The sequence below is a fragment of the Scomber scombrus genome, chromosome 21 (assembly GCF_963691925.1).
Source record: "Scomber scombrus chromosome 21, fScoSco1.1, whole genome shotgun sequence".
Lineage (NCBI taxonomy): Eukaryota > Metazoa > Chordata > Actinopteri > Scombriformes > Scombridae > Scomber > Scomber scombrus.
Window position 1 is genome coordinate 2675818 of NC_084990.1, and position 18621 is coordinate 2694438.

Consider the following 18621-nt stretch of genomic DNA (forward strand, 5'->3'; position numbering starts at 1 on the left):
GGCATCTTTTCATTGGCTACCCTTACATTTTAGCATTTTATTATTAGAATTTAACTATGTGCACATCCTGCTGTTAGCTTCAGTTGTTTGTGTTTTATTTTACTTTATATTTAATGTGCATGTATGTTAGGATAGTTGTTTTTTGTCCCATGTCCCGTGTTTTTATTCCATGTTTTATTTATTACAATCTTTCGATGTTCCATTTCTTTGTGAGGCATTTTGTAAAAGTGCTATACAAATGAAATTATTATTGTTAAAGTTATTATTATTGTTGACTTTTTTCCTTCTTCAGGCCCAGCAGATGACCACGCAGGCGATGAATCTGTCCAAGCAGCAGACGGATGAGCAGAAGAGGAAGCTGGAGCAGCAGCAGAGGAAGGAGGAGCAGAGGCAGAGGGAGCAGGAGAGAAAGGATGAGGAGAAGCTGCGGAGACGCCGGTCAGACCGGCGCACCAGGGTGCGCTCACCCTCACGCTCACCTTCACGCTCACCCTCACGCTCTCCCTCACCCCCACCCGCCCGGCACAAAGCACATACACCCAAACGCACCTCCAGCTACAGGAAACCTGAGCCTGAGGTATTACTGCTAATGTAGTGTGCTCTATTGCTGCATTTTTAACACACCTTTTAAATGTTTTTTAAATATTTCTGTAAATTGTCTTCATTTATATTCAGTTTAGTGCACATCCACTTGTATTTCCTTGCTATTGCTCCTTATTGTTTCCTCTTTGCTGTGCTGGTACATTGTCCTCATGGTGATTATTTATATTGTGTCCAGTCTGTGTGTTCAAGTTATCTGCTTAAAGAATAAAGGGGGGTTCAGACCAAACGCGGTGAACGCGAATTTGTCGCGTGACAAACGAGAATCTGTCGCACTATTTTGTGACCATAATGTAAAATTTGCGCCATCGCGCGAGTAGCAAGCCCGTCCATTTTCACTAGATAACAACAACATTGCTTCTTCAATCATCAACCATGGCTGAGATCACTTACTCTTTTCTCTCATATATGTCCCTGAGGTTCTTCCATTTCCTGCGACACACATCAACTGACAAAAACACACGTAAATTAACTGTTGAATCAGGTAAACCAGTAACTTCATGCCGGGAAAGCTAGCTATTTTAACTGGGGCTATATGTCAGTGACGTAAGTGACGTCAGTGATGTCAGGAGAATCTTAACGCTGATAGGCTGTCGTTTCACAGCGTCACGCGATGTCGCCGCAAAAGTTTCAAGGCTGAACATATTTGATTTAATGCCAACAAATCCTATCCTATTTTAAGACCAAAAGCAGCAAGACATCAGTCCATCACTTAGTTCTTTCTTAGTTCCCAACTCTGTTTTTAAAAATGTTTTCAAATATACAATTTAATTAAAAATATACTGATTAATAGTAATTCCTTAAAACAGCTGTAGTTCTCAGCAAACAGGAGAAAATACAGCATTTGTTGGGGATTATTTTCAGTGGCAGATGAATTCACATTTGGTGCTCTAGTGAGTATTTCTGGCAGAGGGATGGTGTGTGTGGGATTGAGTTAAAATAAACTACAGTGTGTGCGTTCATGGTAATAAAGGAACATGTCACCCACTGCAACAGTGTGGCTTACTGATGAGTTTTTAATAGTTTTTGGATAACAATGGGAGCTCTATGACACAGAGGAATTAGATATATCAGGCCTTGATACACACATAATGCTTGTTTTCATGGGTTTCGTTGAGAAGAAGAATATAGAACATCAACAGACCTATGCTTTGAAGAAAGAAGATATTTATGACCCCCAGAGAGCTCTTGTTGTGTATCTAATGCCTGGCTGATGTTAGAGGATGACCTTTATAGACCCTGTTGGACCCTTTTGGATTTTGGGTCTATTCAGCAACTAAACTGAAGCATTTGGTTTCTGACTGCAATAATGATGCAACATTTCATGAGATGAATTTCAATCTTCTCCATGGCAACAGCTGAAAAGGCTCATGGATACTGTAGTATGTAATGTCATTCCACAAACCAAACTGAGGAAAAGAATTGGGATTTTTCAGGAATGATGGGGAAGTTGTGTTTTCCATGCATATCATAGCTACTCATCACCTGTTCTTTTTCTTCTTCTTTTTTACCAACCTAAAGATCCACTTTTTAAAGTGATTTTCTATTTCTAAACTAAAAGCAGCATGCATTATTGTGGGACTCACAGGTTTCCCACAGTCCAAATGAGCCTAAAATTAAAGAAAGTTGTGTGACGCACCTCATGAGCTGTAGTGGGATGAATTAATTGCTGGTTTGGTTCTTTCAGCAGAGTTGCTGATAAGAATATGGCCACTGAGTTTGCTTCCTCTTCATTTGTAGATATCTGTGTGTTTTTATCTGTGGTGACATGTTGTATGTTTATTACCCTGACAGCCTGAGAGAACTTTGGACTTATCAGATCCAGATGACCTGCAGTCTTTCGGAGAGAAGAGGGCATTCTTCAAGAAGATTAGTAAGTGGAATACCAAATGATCAAACTCTCAAACTGTCACATCTGCACCAACCCTACTGCTTCCTCACTTCTTTAAAATAGGATTTTAACTTTGTGAAAGTGATTTGTGCCATCATCCCTTTGCTTAAAAGTATGATAGATGTATGCTCACAATGTATGCTTGTAATGGCTCCTTGATGTTAAAATGTTACAAGTAGATCTTTATATCATCATGTTCAAAATAATGTTCCACTTCCATCATATTTTTCCTCATTTGTCACCATGTCCATTCATCTTCAAGGTGAAAACCAACCCTCAAAACCACGGAAATCCTCCTTCAAACGACCCAAAGAGCGACGACGCTCCCCACCTGCACGTCGACCATCACCATCACCATCACCTCCACCTCCACCTACAGCACCTAAACCTGAGCGTGAGGAGAAGAAAAAAGGTAAAGGATCTCTTTGGTCACGGGTCATTTTCATTGGATCAATCTGCCTGTCGTTGTTTTATGGGATAACATTTCTGTTGTTATGAAAAATTAAATTGAATAAATTACTTTTTAAATTCAATTAATAAATTAATTGAATAAAGAGCTTGGGATAATGTTTCTGTTTCTCCCTCACAGTAAAGCGTGGTCCACCCGCCCCTGCCAAGGAAGCCGACCCCCCAAAGACAGCTCCTCCCTCCGAGCCTCGGCTCGAACCCACCTCCAACATCAGGGAAATCATCAAACAGTACAACAGCCGACCCCTGCAAGAACCCAAAGCCTTTGAGCCCGCCAGGTCAGTGTCAACAAGCTGCTTTTTGCAATCAGTCTCAGCTAATATTATGCATGGTTGAATCCTGTTTGGACCTTCTACACCTTGTTTATAAGTACAAGTGCAGCCAGGATGAGGTCGCATCACATTTACAATTTTTAAAATAAAAAATAGGTTAGGATATTGAAAGTTGGGCTGAGTATCTATACATTTTGGTTTTAGTAACAGTACTAAAACACTTTGTTCAATAATTAAATCAATTCATTAATTAAATTATTTGGCAAATATAAACAAGTTTTAACCCTTGTCGTCGCAAAATATTCCAAATGCATCATTTAAAAAAAAACTTTGCTTACCAATCAATAATTTTTGTATTAACAAAAAGCTTTAAATATTTATTTTTAAGACTTTCAAGTTACTTTTTTCAGAAACCACTTTGAACTTTGAACCTTTCCAGCCTTTCAGTTCATTAATTGTTGATGTATTTTCTCCTCATATTATAAATAGGCTCCCAGGGGTTCCAGCTAAGTATGGAGTAGATTAATCCCACAGCAGCTTCATTCACTAGAAATAATAACTTACTGTCATATTTGTGATTAACTGATTGCATTCTCTTCACAGACCTGCTGCAAAGCACTTTGTAAAGAAGGGTGATCCCAAAGCAGAAGCTCTGGCCAAACTCAGAACCAAAGCTCCAGTGCAACAACAGAAGGTCAGGATCGTCTGAAAAGTCAAACTATGACGACAAAAGAGAAAAAGAAAATGTATCAAAATTCACTGTGGTTCTCTACTTTGAATATATCATGACACATCGTCACATTTTCCACTGCTTCCTACTTACAGAGAGTGTGGGCGCCGCCTCCATCACCAGCCAAGCAGCCTCCTTTTAAGGCCCCCTCCCCGCAGAGTTCCCCTTCCTCCACCGGTCCGCGTGTCATCTCCAACAGCATGAGGGAGAAGCAGAGCTACCTGGCGGACCTGTTTGGCTCCGGGCCCTTCCAGCACGCTCCGCCCCCACCCCCCGACTCCCCGCCTCCTCCTCTGTACCCGGCACCCATCTTTCAGGACATTCCGGATCCGCCGCCCATGGCCGCTCCATCTCTCGGTGGGTGTCCATTGCCTCACAGAGCAGATGCATTTTCTATATAAAAGGCATCAGCTGTCACCTAGTCACACACTGGAACTCACATTAAAACTAATTATAGAGCCTGATAAACTTAACAATATTTATTTAACAGCCATAAACACACAGTAACAGTGTGACCTTACTGTCTGACCTTAGAACAGGCATTTCTCCTTCACCTTCTTCAGTGCAAAACTATACATCCACTACTTTATTAAAATCCATAGTCCAAAATCCATGTGACCACATCATTAAGTGCTAAGAGCAATATTATATTATATCGTATCATATATCATATTACATTGTATTGTATTGTATCGTATTGTATCGTATCATATATCTGTTGCTGTGGTAACATGTTGCAATTCATGTCATCAAATGCATTTGTAAAAATTAAATTAATAGTATACGCTATTTAGTTATGAGATGCCACTAAGCTGTATTAGTGAGTCCCTGACATACTGCATACCTGTATGTATTTATCCATCACATTCCACCAGACAACACAGTGCTGTCTTTGTTTTTCAGTCTGTTTCTCAGACAGTTCAGCCTTCTTGGAGGTTTATAAGTTTTTGGGTTATGAGTCCTCAGCAGCTAATTAGCGTTCAACCTAACAGGATCAAGCGTGAGAATGTTCATTTCGGTCTTTACTCTTTCTTATCTGCAGATACGATGTCAGAAGATGGGGACATTCGATCCCAGTTCCACCGCTTCTCGGCCGGTGTCTACTTCTCTTACTCCGGCATGCCGGGACAGATCTTCCTGCGCAAAGAGGTGAGATAAAGACACACACAACTGAACTCTAACCCTAGACTTAACCATAATTGGGGGGACAGACCCAAAGACTGGCTGAAACCTACAGAGACTAGACAGAGAACACATGATGCCTGTTTCCACGATTAGCAGATTTTGTGATGTTCTAGGGAGAAAGAAGCACATGTTGAATGGCCTAATAAACTCTGAGACAACACATTTGGTGATGCCTATGCTTTAACACTCGTGTTGTAAGACAACTGCCAGAATAAACATCTGGTGTAGGGCTGAAAACATTTTTAAAACTAATTTCTGATCATTTTGACTGATATAGCAATTCTGATATGATTTATGATATTAATCGGAATGATAAAATTGACATCCTTATTCTCATTCTCTTTAAAAAAACATATTAAAATGATTATGGTGTGATTTTTTGGGGGATCTGTACCAAACAAAGATGTTTTTGAATTGTGATTTATTTTTTTTAAATAACATTTTGATTCATTGTTCAGCCTTAATCTGTGTGTTCTTGTAACAAAACAGAAACAGAAATGTAAAGAACTGCTTTGGTCATTTATATTGAAATGCACATGATAGAGGGACTGAGATGGAGTAAAAACTATATGTTTGGATGTGATGGTGGATGGAGAGCTGAGTGCAACACAAACTGTAAATTCTAGAAAGAGAGAACATCCTCTGAACTAAAACCTGATGGTTGATTCTGAGATATTTACTTCTCACAGCACATTACACCTGGCTGCCGTTTGCCAGTTTTGTTTTTATTGATTTATTTCACACATGTGGCATCAACTTGTTTAAAATAATCTTAATGAGAACGCCATGAAAATTTAAATAATAACCGACTCAGTTCGGAACTTCACTGGTCCCTGCTTTAACCTGCGGGTGCCCATTTATTACTTTTGCCCCTGGTCCTTAGTAAGTCTGTGCACACCACTGCACCACAGCTGCATTCACACCATAGACTGTATATAAAATGGACGTAACATCCGTGACGTCACCCATTGGTTTGTGGACTGCTGCTTGGAAGCGAATAGTTTCGGATCTGGGCAGCGCCATCTTGAAAATTTCCGGTGCATGCCGGGTAAAAAAAAAACACGGATTCTACTTATATGGGCATCAGGAGGAGCATGAGGCGCCCTCCTGAACCTGTGAACCAATCAACCATACCCTGCTTTATCGTCAAATATAAAATCAGGGAGGCCAACATTTCACAAATGAACATCATACTGCATTGAAGAAGGCTTTAAACTAGCGATCGAGACCATAAACACATTTTGAAAACGTTTACTGAGGTTAGAAATCAAGTGAGAAGTTGGTGAATTCTCCATTGACTTGTATAGAGACGGAAGTCCTTTTGACACCAAAACGGTCGCCCCCTGGTGGCCTTTTGATAGAATGCAGTTTTAAGTTACTTCCGCGTTCGCATCATTTCAGAGGACCGGAACTCCCCGCCTGATTCACACTCATCAGCCTTTCACTCCAGAAGGGATTTAAAGTGGAAACCTCTTTGTTATAAATCCACTCATCATTTGTTTTACCTTTAGGTGTTTTACCCCAGAGAGAAGTTCGACCGGCCCTACATCCTCAATCTATTATGTGAGCAGGTGAGTATATTCACAGGTGTCATTATGTTTTATAGGCTACCTGTGCTAATTATCTCCCTCGCCTTTCAGTAGACAGTAGACATCAAACTCTTGATATTGTCATTGTGTAACATGTTTTTTTTAGATCATGAGGGACACTTACTCTGACAGCTGTGTGAGGATCAACAGAGAAGAGAGGAGGAAGATGAAGGATCTGCTTGGTAAGAAAAGAAAAGAAACCCTGAAAGCTGTAATAATGTTAATAAAAATGTTTTTGGTACAAGCAATAGTTTGGAAGGAATTCTATAATCTATACTTTCTAAATTAGTTTCTGTATTACTTTTCATTCTTTTGCCTCACTGTTACTCTCTCTTCAGCAAATTTCGGCATTGGAACGAGTATCAGCAACATCCAGGACGACAACATGAAGAAGAGGATCGTCATCGCTGCTCGGGACAACTGGGAGACCTATTTTGCTCGAATGTTCCCTGTAAAGGTAGTAGTAGTCATTTGTTTATTGGGACCATGTAGCTAATTTACATCTGCAGTCCCTCCAGTAGGTCAATATTAAAACGTATAACAGCACAATAACAAACAGTACAAAGCAAAAAAACACACAGGATACACATAAAATACAAAGTTACACATAATAGCACATCAGTGGTTACAGTGCTGAGAAGCTTTTAATAAACTTTTTAATTTGGTTTTGAATGTGCTGAAGGAACTGCAGCACATTCATGTCATCAAGTTGGACTTTCCACTGAGCTGTGGCTTTCACAGAGAAAGCCGACTACCCAAATGTAGTGTGATGAAATGATACGGTACAATTTCTTATAAAGTCAGCACCACAAAAAAAAGCGGTGGCAGAAGATTTTAAGAAAGATTTTTAGGAAAGTCACATCATAGTCAAGTTATAGAAAGTCAGAACCTTTTTTGTATCAGTATTTTTCCTATATGTTGAGTTGTTTTTTTTATATTCAAATCACTACCATGCTTAGCCTTGAAGCCAAACTGGTTATCTGTAGTACTCACATATTAAATTAACCAATCTAAAACAATCCTTTCCAGGACTTTAGACACCACGCTTTGTCCTTGATTACAGGCACAACAGACATCATAGAGTCTGGGGCATGAGTCATAAAACCAGTAAAACAAATGCCAAGAAGAGGTGCGGTGTCTGATCTGAACCAACAGCTTTATTATCAGATAGTTGTGCTATTGATTGATAGACCTCATTGGTTGTAATTCTCAATATATCACTACTGGAAACAGTACCCACTTTGTATGGGTCACTTTTTTTTGTGGCCAATATTCTAATGTAACTGATTCCATGGGTACCTACATAATCCCCGCCAGTGTTTATAACTCATTTCTCACAATACTTTCATTAGTTGAAGTTAGTTATCATTATTAACAAGTCGGGTCAATCGGAAAAATTATAAACATTAAACAGCTAAGAGTCAAATATATCAGAGCCATGTCAGGCATCCTCTTATGTATGTCTGTGTTGTAGCTGGACAGGGGGGACGCGCAGGTTTTGGGTGTGTCTCATCGTGGCATTCGTCTCCTGAAAGTGGTCAGAGCATCAGGCATCAACCCCAAACACCTCTACCTGCTCAGGAGCTACAGGTAAACATGCAGCACACACACACAAGCACTACAGACAGTAGACCTGTCACCATAACTACTCTTATTAGACCATTCATTGTCTCAGAAATAATCGAGATAAACCATATTATTGTCATTTGAAGATAATTTTATAAGTTATTTACCTTTAATTCTTCTACAGTCTCCACTCAGGACGTACACAGTGAGGAATGGAGGACATTACTTGTTTAGCCAATGTGACATGAATAGCCTCTTAGCTGCTAATGTGAAGTGTGGCAATATTGAAGTCAAAAAAATGATCAAGCTCATGTCCATGTATCATATGATAAGTCCATATATAGACGATATATTGATGATGTGGATAATTATGTTATTGTACGATAAAATAATAATGTGTTTTATTATATAAAGTGGTTCAAGTCATAACTTGTGTGCAAGGTCCTCGAGACTCAGCGCCAAGATCATATTTGGCCTATGACTTTTGGAACATCAGAATAAGAATCTGTTAATTAGCCAAGTATAATAAACAATGTCCATACTATAGCTGAGGACACTGCAGACAGGTCTTCAGTATTTATGTATTTATGGTTTCAGCATATAGTTGTACATTGTACAGTAAAAACATATGGGGGTTATTTTACCCACTTATTCTAGTATGTTTAGACTCAGTATACTTAAACTTTGAGCACTTTTAGGCCAACAAAAATGATTGAATAAAAACGTAGGCCTGCATATTAATATCAGTGTGTATATGATACATACATACAAACTGCTCAGTGAATGAGTGTAAAAGAATCTTGCCAAGCACTTGATATCTTTTGACCCTCATTCTAAGCTGCATAAAACAAGTTTATAAATGGTTTATAACTCAGTGTAATGTAGTTATGAGCAGATATAAGTGTTTATTTTTTCTGTACTGAGAATGTGGAAGTGTGGGGAAAATAAATGATAAATACATATAGATTGGGGTTGCAATGGGAGCAGTGTGGACTGGTAATCTCAGTATTGCTATATGCTTTGTTAATGTAGTTTTGCAGAGCTGCTGTCAGTGAAGCTCCAAGGTGCAGACAAAGTTCAACTGGAGCTGAAGGGTGAGAACTTAGTGCTGCATTCCAACAGAGCTCCTCAGATCACTGCCATGATCCAACTCTTCCTCTTCCTCCTCATCAAGGTAGCTTTATCATCTTCATCATCATCTTTTGACCATTGAGTTGTTATATCTCCCTCACTGACATCTTTCATCCAGCTCTGGTGGATGTGTTAGTTTCATCCCTCCGGCCTCTGACAGTGTACACTCTTTATTGATGTGCCTCTGTGCTCTCCAGGGCTCGGACCATGTGGTCGCTCTGAAGAGTTATGTGACAGATGACACCAGTCTGCTCAGCTTCAGCAGAGGTGATGTCATCAAACTCCTGCAAATGGATACACTCGAGAGAGGTGAGCAGCCCAGACACCAGACAACATAAACTGCATTAGGCTTTTCTAAAGGAGAGGGAAAGCTGAGAAGTCATTATTCATTCATTCATTATTTGAAAGACAATGTCCATATTATCCACATTCACATGATAAACACTTTTGGTAAAACTATACATTACACATTATTGTCAAATACTACATTGTCTATCCAAAGCTATATTTGTGCTACATTTCAAACATGATTTAAGACTGACATCTGCCAATCACCCCACTGAAATTCATAAACATCATAGGAGCTGATATTTATTCATCAGTAATGATCATAGAGCTGGCCAATCTGTTAAACACCGTAGCCAATCACAAACATGAATACACACTTCTTCTACCTTCCCTCTATGGACAAAATCCTCCAGTTAGTATCATCATTCCATTTAAGAATATGTATTTTTTCTCTTTAATAACATGACTTTTCACACTGCATTACATGTAGTGTGAGTAATGTATTTCATTGTTGTCCAGCAGAGAGCTACATGGACCTGCCTATCATTTATTAGGCACTGATGATTTTAACACAGCATGGACAATAAAATAAACAATAAAAAAACAAACAATTCATTCAATCATTAAAGAAAAATTCTATATAAATGTAATTTTAACTTTTAAAAAAATATGTTTTGTCGCGAATTGAATTGAGGGTCTTGTATTTCCAATTAGGGCAGACATACTGTAATACCGTTATTAATCCAAATACCATCTCCATTTCTTCCAATTCCTGTTACGACTTGACTTTTCATTTATTTTGGAACAGTTAATGCATCTAAAATAAGGAAATACTTAAAAATGTGTATTGAGTTTTACTTTCATTTTGTTAATTTTGTTTTAATTTAGTCATTTTACATCTTCCATACATATAAAAGGAATAGGTGTGAACTAATCTAAATGAAATTTACCATATTGTTCATATATATAGTTAATTATTATTATTAAACTATAGTACTGTATAAATATGATGGTTGTTTGGGTCTTATTGGGTTTATAATGCATATCAATAACTGCTTCTTATCACCAGGCTGGCGTTTTGGCACCCTGGGGGGACGCTCTGGTCTTTTCCCAGAGGACTTCACCCAGCCATGCGCAACACCAGACTACCACTGCCTCCACCTTGATCGACGAGATGATAGGAGGAAAAGCATGAGGGTCACTAGACCTCGCAGTCCTATAAGATCTCTCAGTCCTCTCAATCCTGTCAGTGCTGTCGGTACTGTCAGTGCTGTCAGTGCTGTCAGTACTGTCAATCCTGTCAATCCTGTCAATCCACCCAAGGGCCCGTCTCCACGTCCCGCCACCAGAAACAGCGTTGTTTCAAAACAGCCCAGCAGAAAGCCTTCGATGCAGAGCATCCACGGCGCAGCCCTGGAGCCGGAGGTCATCACAGTCATGGTTGAGTTTTCCATGAAATACTTCAGGTATAATACAAGAATGATAATTATTGTTTTTTAATAAAGTTTAAATGGTTTGGACTCATTTTGGGTTATCATTATATGTTCATCACAGAGTGGGGACGACAGGTCTGCCGGCTAATGGAAGGAACTTTACAGAGACGATTCTACACAGTCAGGTAGCACAGTACAAACATATACCAGGTCTAGTCACTGCTTATACTTCATTTTGTACACAGTGCACTGACACATCTGTATCGTGTATTTATTTCCAGGTGGCCATACAGGAGTCCCTCATTCTCTACAACGACCCTGATCTCAATGAGTTATCAGTGGAGTGCTTTATTAGTGAGTGCCTCGACTTTAAACTTCACACCACTTTTTTCACTTTTTGCACTATTTCTTCATCACTTCTCACGCTCTCCTCTCACCTCCAGCCCTGATGCAGTTCATGGGTGACATTCCCATGCAAAAGGGTAACAGCCCAGAAGAATGCTTGAGCTCCATCATAATGGTCAGTGCTCATTCAGACCGTGTATCTGTGAGTTTGACTTCAAATAGAGATTAACCAATGAGTTCCTGTCTTCTGTTCAGCTCGGGAAGGAAAAGGAGCTACTGAGAGATGAAGTCTACTGCCAGATCATCAAGCAGACCACCAACAACCCAACCAAGTAAGTGTGTGTGTGTGTGTGTGTTTCATGGTGCTTTAAAAAGAAATGAAAGGATTTGAAATGAGGCCAGAACAATTAACTATATACCTCTGTGCTCTTAGCATGAGTCAATCAGTTGTAAAGTAATACACAAATACTCCACAGATCCAGCTGTACTATGGGCTGGCGGCTGTTTAACCTGGTGACCGGGTTCTTCCCCTGCTCTGGTACTCTGCACCCTTACGTCTCACGTCACCTGCAGGACATCTCTCAGGACTACGAACACCCGTACCAAGGTAGAGGAAACACAAGCCGATGCACACACACACACACACACTCACTCTGCAAAAAAACACACTCACACTCCTTAATGTCATTTTAGATTTTTTTTAATCTACTTATCTTATTTTATTTGTCTGTTTCTTTTGTCTCTTAATCTCTTTTTTTAGTCCAGCTTTTATTAAACTTAACTTAACTTTTTTTTTTTTAATCGATTTTAACCTCGTTTTTACTTTTATTAACCCTTCTTTGCTCTCTTATTTTACTTATTTATTAAATTATTTTATTCATGTGCTCATTTTTTTTACTTATTTTATTTACATTTTTTAAACATTTTTAACGATCTTATTTTCTCTTGCATGCATCGGTCTCAATTTTTGTCTTTTAATTTGTTCTTTGTGTTTTATTCCTTTTCTTTATGTTGTCACATACAACATCACAAATAAAGTTTGATTGATTGATTAATGTGCTTAATGTTTATATAAAACACGCTTTTCAATGTAAAACACTCTTTGCCTACAGAGCTGGCGAACGTGTGTCAGGATAACCTTCAGCGCTCTCTCAGTTTCGGCGGGCGCCGTAACATCCCCTCGCATGTGGAGATGGAAGCCATAATGGCAAGTTGACCTACTCACTAATGCTTAGTCCCATCATGTTCTGTATCTAAAGCACAGCTGACTGTGAGTGTGTGTTGGTTTTTTCTACAGGCTGGTAAAACCTCACGACGCATTCCTATCAAGCTTCCAGGAGCGGTGGACTTCCCCATCAAGATCCGCAGCTTCAGTGTAAGATTTAGTTCTACCCGCTGATCTCTGCATGATAGCGTTGTTATTTCATTATCAACATCTGTTTTTGTATGTTTTATCTTTGTCTAGATGGTAGCTGAAGTGGTAACAGAGTTCTGCGGGGAATTGGGAATCACAAATCCCTCAGAAATCAAAGAGTACTCCATCTTCGTCAACCGACACGAAGGTAAAACACTCGTTCTAAATGTTCCTGTAACTGATGTAGGATGTGTGGTTGAAATCATCTGTCATTATGTAACCTGACGGGCCGGAGAACCAATCTGAGAAGCCGTCCTCGGATACTTGGCAGGTGATTGGATGAACCATCTGTCTATCACTGTCTTACCTTGTGAGACAACTGGGTTCACACAGGAATCCTTACAGGGTGCTGATTGGTCGGAACCACCGCTGTTTTGGACACTTGAAGCCTGAGAAAATGGATTTTCACATGATCTATTTTTGAAATAATTAAATACAATAAATGTCCTTCACAGTTTGACGTAATTATGTGAACTACATCATGAAAGGATCCACTGTCCACTGTACATATACATGTATTTGTATGTATGTATTACAGATAAATAAATATATGGATGCATAAATAGTAAGGTGCCACAGTAGCATGTTAGATTCTACAATATGGATATGTGTGTGAGTGAGAGTGTGTGTGGGAGGAGTTCAGGGGTTCGGGGATGGTTCAACAGTAAGCCTCAACCAGACTTAATGTTAACATATCATTCATTTGTCTAAAGAGAAGAAGAAAAGAGAACTTCCATTGAAGTAGTGCAGAACGAATTACTCATAATTAAAAGTTAAAAAAAATTACTTTACTTTAAAAATATTGCTGTATTATCAGCAAAAATGTAATTACACTACCAACATTATATTAACTCATTCGACTTCAGGTAGACTTTAGAGTGAATGAAGAGTGAATACACTGAAAAGCTTCATCTTACTGTTGAATGATGGTTTTGCTGTGATCAGGATCAGTGAATAGAGGCAGATATAAAAAAAAGTCATTTTCCTCCTCCTAACTCCTCCTCTCCTCCTCTGTCAGATGAGACGGTGCGCCCTCTCCACCCTGAGGAGTACCTGTTCGACTTCCTGGTGGACGACGCCTCCATCTTCCTGTCGCTGAGGAGAGTGATGTGGAGAACGCCTCTGTTTTTCAACGGCGACCTCTATGTGGATTTCCACTACCAGCAGGTGAGTTCCCAGTCCAGTCTGCAGCACGAGATCATTCCTGACTACTGCTCCTGTTTCCATCCAGCTGTTAATACCTGTGTCTTTTTGTGTGTGTGTGTGTGTGTGTAGCTCCTGGGCGACTACCTGAACGGGCAGCTGATGCTTTCTACTGCTGGACCCTCATTAGTGCAGCAGGTAGCAGAGCTGGCAGCGCTGCAGCATGTGGGTCATGGAATGAATAACCAGCCTACAGTGTGAGTCTCACACACTCGTACTCTCATCAGTTAAACATCATCAAACTGGACCGTACATGCAAACACCAAGACACACCTTTGTATGCTTTTATACTCGGCTAAAATAAACAGATTCTTATTCTGATGCTTTTCGGCCTATTGGACAGCTTGAAAAGAATCAAATCCAACACACACACACACACACACACACACACACACACACACACACACACACACACACACACACACACACACACACACACACACGCATTCAGCAGGTATCATTTTGAAATTGTCCCTTACTTTTTATAAATATATTAATGTCTTACATCTTTAACCTTTATTTAACCAGGAAGTCACATTGAGATTAAAACCTCTGAGTCAGTTAGCAGAATCACATACAACAGAATAACAAAAATATATAGTGTGAAACAAAATGTAAAGTGAGAAATACAAATCATAACAAAGGCAGCCATAAATAGGCACATCTCAATTGTTCATTTAAGACAACTGCAACTACAAGTGAGAGCGTCTAGTATTCTACGTTTAAAATCATTTAAAGGGAAGAAGGTTTCTAGTTTCAGTTTGGATTGAACATCATTCTAGGACCAGGGTGACCACAGCAGTGGTGGGTCTGAAAGCAGAGTTAGTGATGATGTCATGGCTGAGTGATACAGGGGATCAAGTTTTGATGAGGTGGATGGCGAGGCAAACCTGTCTCTGCCATATTGTCAAAATTGACTCATATATATATCTGAGTATGTCATATATGTGTTCATTCAGTCCATGTCCATTATTCTCAAGGGGCGCTGCTCAGCAAGTGAAAACAGCTGTATAATGTTTTTGGTGCCTCTAGAGGAGGTTTGTCAAGTCTGGAGTCAGGATGAAGTCAGGGTGTGGTTAGCCTAGCCTAGTCTGGCTCTGTCCAAAGTTCAAAAAGACACCCATAAACACCTCTAAAGCTATCTAATTAACATGTTATATCTTTTTTGTTTAATTTATACACAAACAGAAATGTAGTCATTTTATTTATATTATTTTATTATTATTTATTATTACAGTCTGGGTTATCAGATATGGTCAGTGAACACAGGTTTTAGTGTAGACAACCATACAGTGATGAATGAGTGTTGAACTATTCCTTTACACTGCTAGATACTGAAGTCTAATGTGTGCTGGGAGAGAGAGAGAGAGGGGAGACTGTTAATGATTCTGGGGGCCTGGAACGTTCCAAACATTACAGATGTTTATTCATTGTGTCTGAGCTGTAGTTGTGTTGAATAAAGATAATGTATCTCTGCCAGTAACCTTCTTTATGCATTTAAATCATCTAAATGAGGTTATTGTAATGTTCAGACTTTAGGGACTGTATAAGACGTATTAGTGGGGGATGAGTTGGTCAGAAAAGGATGAGGGTTTTGTATTTTTTAATTTTGGCTCAAAAGAAGTTAGTCTATATTTTTGGGAGAAGGTGTTTCAGCTTTTATTCATCCCAGATTTATTATTTCATAGGGCGGCCCCTAAAAGTCGATGCGTCAGTCAATATGCTGCTGAGTCAGCTCACATTCTTTCAGTTGATTTGCTGCCTTTTTATATGACACATCATTTACATGACACTGAGAAACACAGCATTACAGACTGTAAACTTTATACAGATGTTTGCCTCTAAATGGCCTCATTACATAACTATGAGACAGAGGACAGCGTTACACAGAGTGTTTTACTGCTCCAAGTTCTCAGCTCTAGTATGAAATGCAGCAAAGTCAGCTAAACTCCTATTTAAATACAGTGTTATTAGCGTCCTGCAGGAGAGACGCACTAATACCAGGACACACCTCCCCTCCCTTAGTCTCCCTAAGTCGACTGAAAATCCTGAGTCAGGGAAAGCTCAATCATTTTTTCATTGATCCTTCAATTACCCTTTTAGCATCTTTTTATCTCTATACTCAAAATGTATTTTGCAATTTTTATACTTTGTTATAATTCTATAAATATATTATGATGATATATTATAGGAGGGGATATTGTCTTTTTTTTTAAGTCAGTAGGAGGATCCAGAGAAAATCTTAATAAGGCTGCAGAGGGCCTTACTTTTATATAAAATCAATAATAAGATTAAGCCCTCCTCCCAACCCTAATCATTTCCACACAGTCCCTAACTTCAGCTTCAGTGTGTTGAAGACTAGTGCATTCTTACTTTTGGTAATCCTCTAAGCTGACTAATGGGTCAAACCTCTAGCATCATCTACATGTATGAACATGACTGATAGTGTGTTGTGTGTGTTTGTCCATCAGGCCGGAGTTAAAGGAGTACCTGCCTTCACAGGATGGGGTCCACAGTAAAGTGGAGGAGATCCACACTTTCTGTATGGCACAGTTAGCTTCCATGCATTCCCTCAATCCTCAAGACGCTAAAATGCGATTCATAGGTAAGTAGAGAGTCCATCTTCCTGTCCTCTCCTGTCTGCTCTGAACTGTCCCTGATGCTAGCTGTATTTATCTGATCTGTTGCCTGCAGAGTTTGTGAGCAGCCTGCCTCTGTTTGGCTCCAACACTTTCTTGGCTCAGAAGGTGAGCCAGCGCGGCTGTCCTTCCCCCTGCATGGTCAGCATCAGCCAGGAGGGGATGGTGTTCATTAACCCTAAAACACAGGTACTGACACAACTTACTGTCCTGTTATTCCACATGTTTTAAAGAGCTTCTCCTGATCTCCACTGATTTAGAGAGACTTGATATTGTCTCTATAGTCAGACGTAGACTGATTACAGTCTATTCTCTCCAATAACAGTCAGTATTAAGGGGAATTAACAGCAACATATGTTAGATTTCATTAACAGGAGGAAAATAGAAATACTTTGAATGATACATTTAAGTTCTGACAGTCAATAAGTCTGACTTTTTGTGCCATATTCAATATCTAAAGTTAACCCGTTAATGCTCAAATGTTTTCTTGAAGGACACAGTTTGAGTCCTTGAAAGGTTTGAACAAGTCTCACATTTTTAAAATGTTTAAAGGCTTCTAATGGCATAAAACAGTCCTCTTTAACCATGTAATGCCACATTTATACACGTTCTCTTATCATTCAAAAATTGAGGATTTTTTGGTGTGTGTGTGGCTAGATAGAAACAGCTCTGCATTCATTTAATGATGTGTGTCTCTTTGTGCTGCAGGAGCGAGTGTTTACGATATCTCTAGCAGATGTGCAGTCCATGCGCACCATCCGCCCCAAGAAACACAACAAAGTGCCATCAATGGACATCAATTATGGCGATCCAAGCCGTCCCAAAAAAGTCACCATTCAACTCAAACAGGTACAGTAACGACTGAGAGGAGAATTCTTTTTGATCTTTTTTCCTATATGTTTGGATGGGGTGGCAATTTACAATATCACCACTAGATGTCACTAAATCCAACAGACTGCTCCTTTAAATTAAAATATTTGAAAGAAAAAGATTGATTTTGCAATTCATATTTTACTCATATTTTTTTTTAACATATATACCAAATCATGTTTTACTAAATTTTTTTTTTTTTTTTTTTTTTTACATATATACCACATCATATTTTTACACATATACCTTACACATGCACCTTTTGGACGTTTCAAATGTTTTATCTTAAACATCTCAACATCTACTTGTAATTGCTTTGTGTAATTGTATTTTATTTTATCTATTTATTTATTTTTATTTTTGTTTTTTTTACTCTTGATTTTATTGTTATTTATGAGGGGTCACCCACGATGATCTCTCAAGTATCTATAAAAGTTTACCACATATGGTCTTTGGAACCTCAGACACTAAGGAAGTGAAGGCAGTATGACTTAAACATGAGCTTATCTTAACTTATTACCTACTGAGGACTCTGCTATGTGGTGATATCTTGAATCTTACATGACTTTATGCATTTGTATCTGACATTAATCTTCTGTTTGATCTTTGCCCCATTCAGGCCAAGCAGCTGTGCCACACCCTCGCTCTGATAATGGAAGAAGAAATCCGACCATCAGTCACCAGCTCCATTTCAAATCGCTAGTCCACACACACACACACACACACACACACACACACACACACACACACACACACACACACACACACACACACACACACAGTACTTATTCTTTAATGACTGTTGACCATGACGTTGGTGTTAAACATTTTTGTTAATTTATCTTATGTCTTTGTTTGTAACTTCTTGAACAGTGAGTCATTGATGAAATGGACTGAAAGATAACATGAATACATGCTGATATTATCTCATGTTCAGATTAGTGATCATTAAGAATATAAATGAATACAGGAGGGATTATGAATACCAGGAATCCAC

The 18621-nt window shown here is 39.1% G+C and overlaps 1 protein-coding gene across 1 annotated transcript in view; it reads left to right on the forward strand.

Annotated features, from left to right (window-relative positions):
* Positions 1-18350, forward strand: part of myo15b (myosin XVB) — a 50562-nt gene extending 32212 nt beyond the window's left edge. The window contains exons 39-66 of the mRNA XM_062443155.1: positions 293-577; positions 2395-2473; positions 2754-2903; positions 3081-3237; positions 3835-3925; positions 4057-4318; positions 5004-5110; positions 6658-6717; positions 6842-6917; positions 7074-7195; positions 8210-8325; positions 9334-9475; positions 9630-9741; positions 10790-11186; positions 11275-11338; positions 11435-11507; positions 11597-11673; positions 11754-11830; positions 11954-12105; positions 12611-12705; positions 12796-12873; positions 12964-13060; positions 13931-14079; positions 14188-14312; positions 16587-16720; positions 16810-16943; positions 17463-17603; positions 18244-18350. Coding sequence (XP_062299139.1) covers positions 293-577; positions 2395-2473; positions 2754-2903; positions 3081-3237; positions 3835-3925; positions 4057-4318; positions 5004-5110; positions 6658-6717; positions 6842-6917; positions 7074-7195; positions 8210-8325; positions 9334-9475; positions 9630-9741; positions 10790-11186; positions 11275-11338; positions 11435-11507; positions 11597-11673; positions 11754-11830; positions 11954-12105; positions 12611-12705; positions 12796-12873; positions 12964-13060; positions 13931-14079; positions 14188-14312; positions 16587-16720; positions 16810-16943; positions 17463-17603; positions 18244-18327 — 3636 coding nt within the window. The 3' untranslated portion in view covers positions 18328-18350. The remainder of the gene's footprint in view (positions 1-292; positions 578-2394; positions 2474-2753; positions 2904-3080; positions 3238-3834; positions 3926-4056; positions 4319-5003; positions 5111-6657; positions 6718-6841; positions 6918-7073; positions 7196-8209; positions 8326-9333; positions 9476-9629; positions 9742-10789; positions 11187-11274; positions 11339-11434; positions 11508-11596; positions 11674-11753; positions 11831-11953; positions 12106-12610; positions 12706-12795; positions 12874-12963; positions 13061-13930; positions 14080-14187; positions 14313-16586; positions 16721-16809; positions 16944-17462; positions 17604-18243) is intronic.
* Positions 18351-18621: the final 271 nt, after the last annotated feature.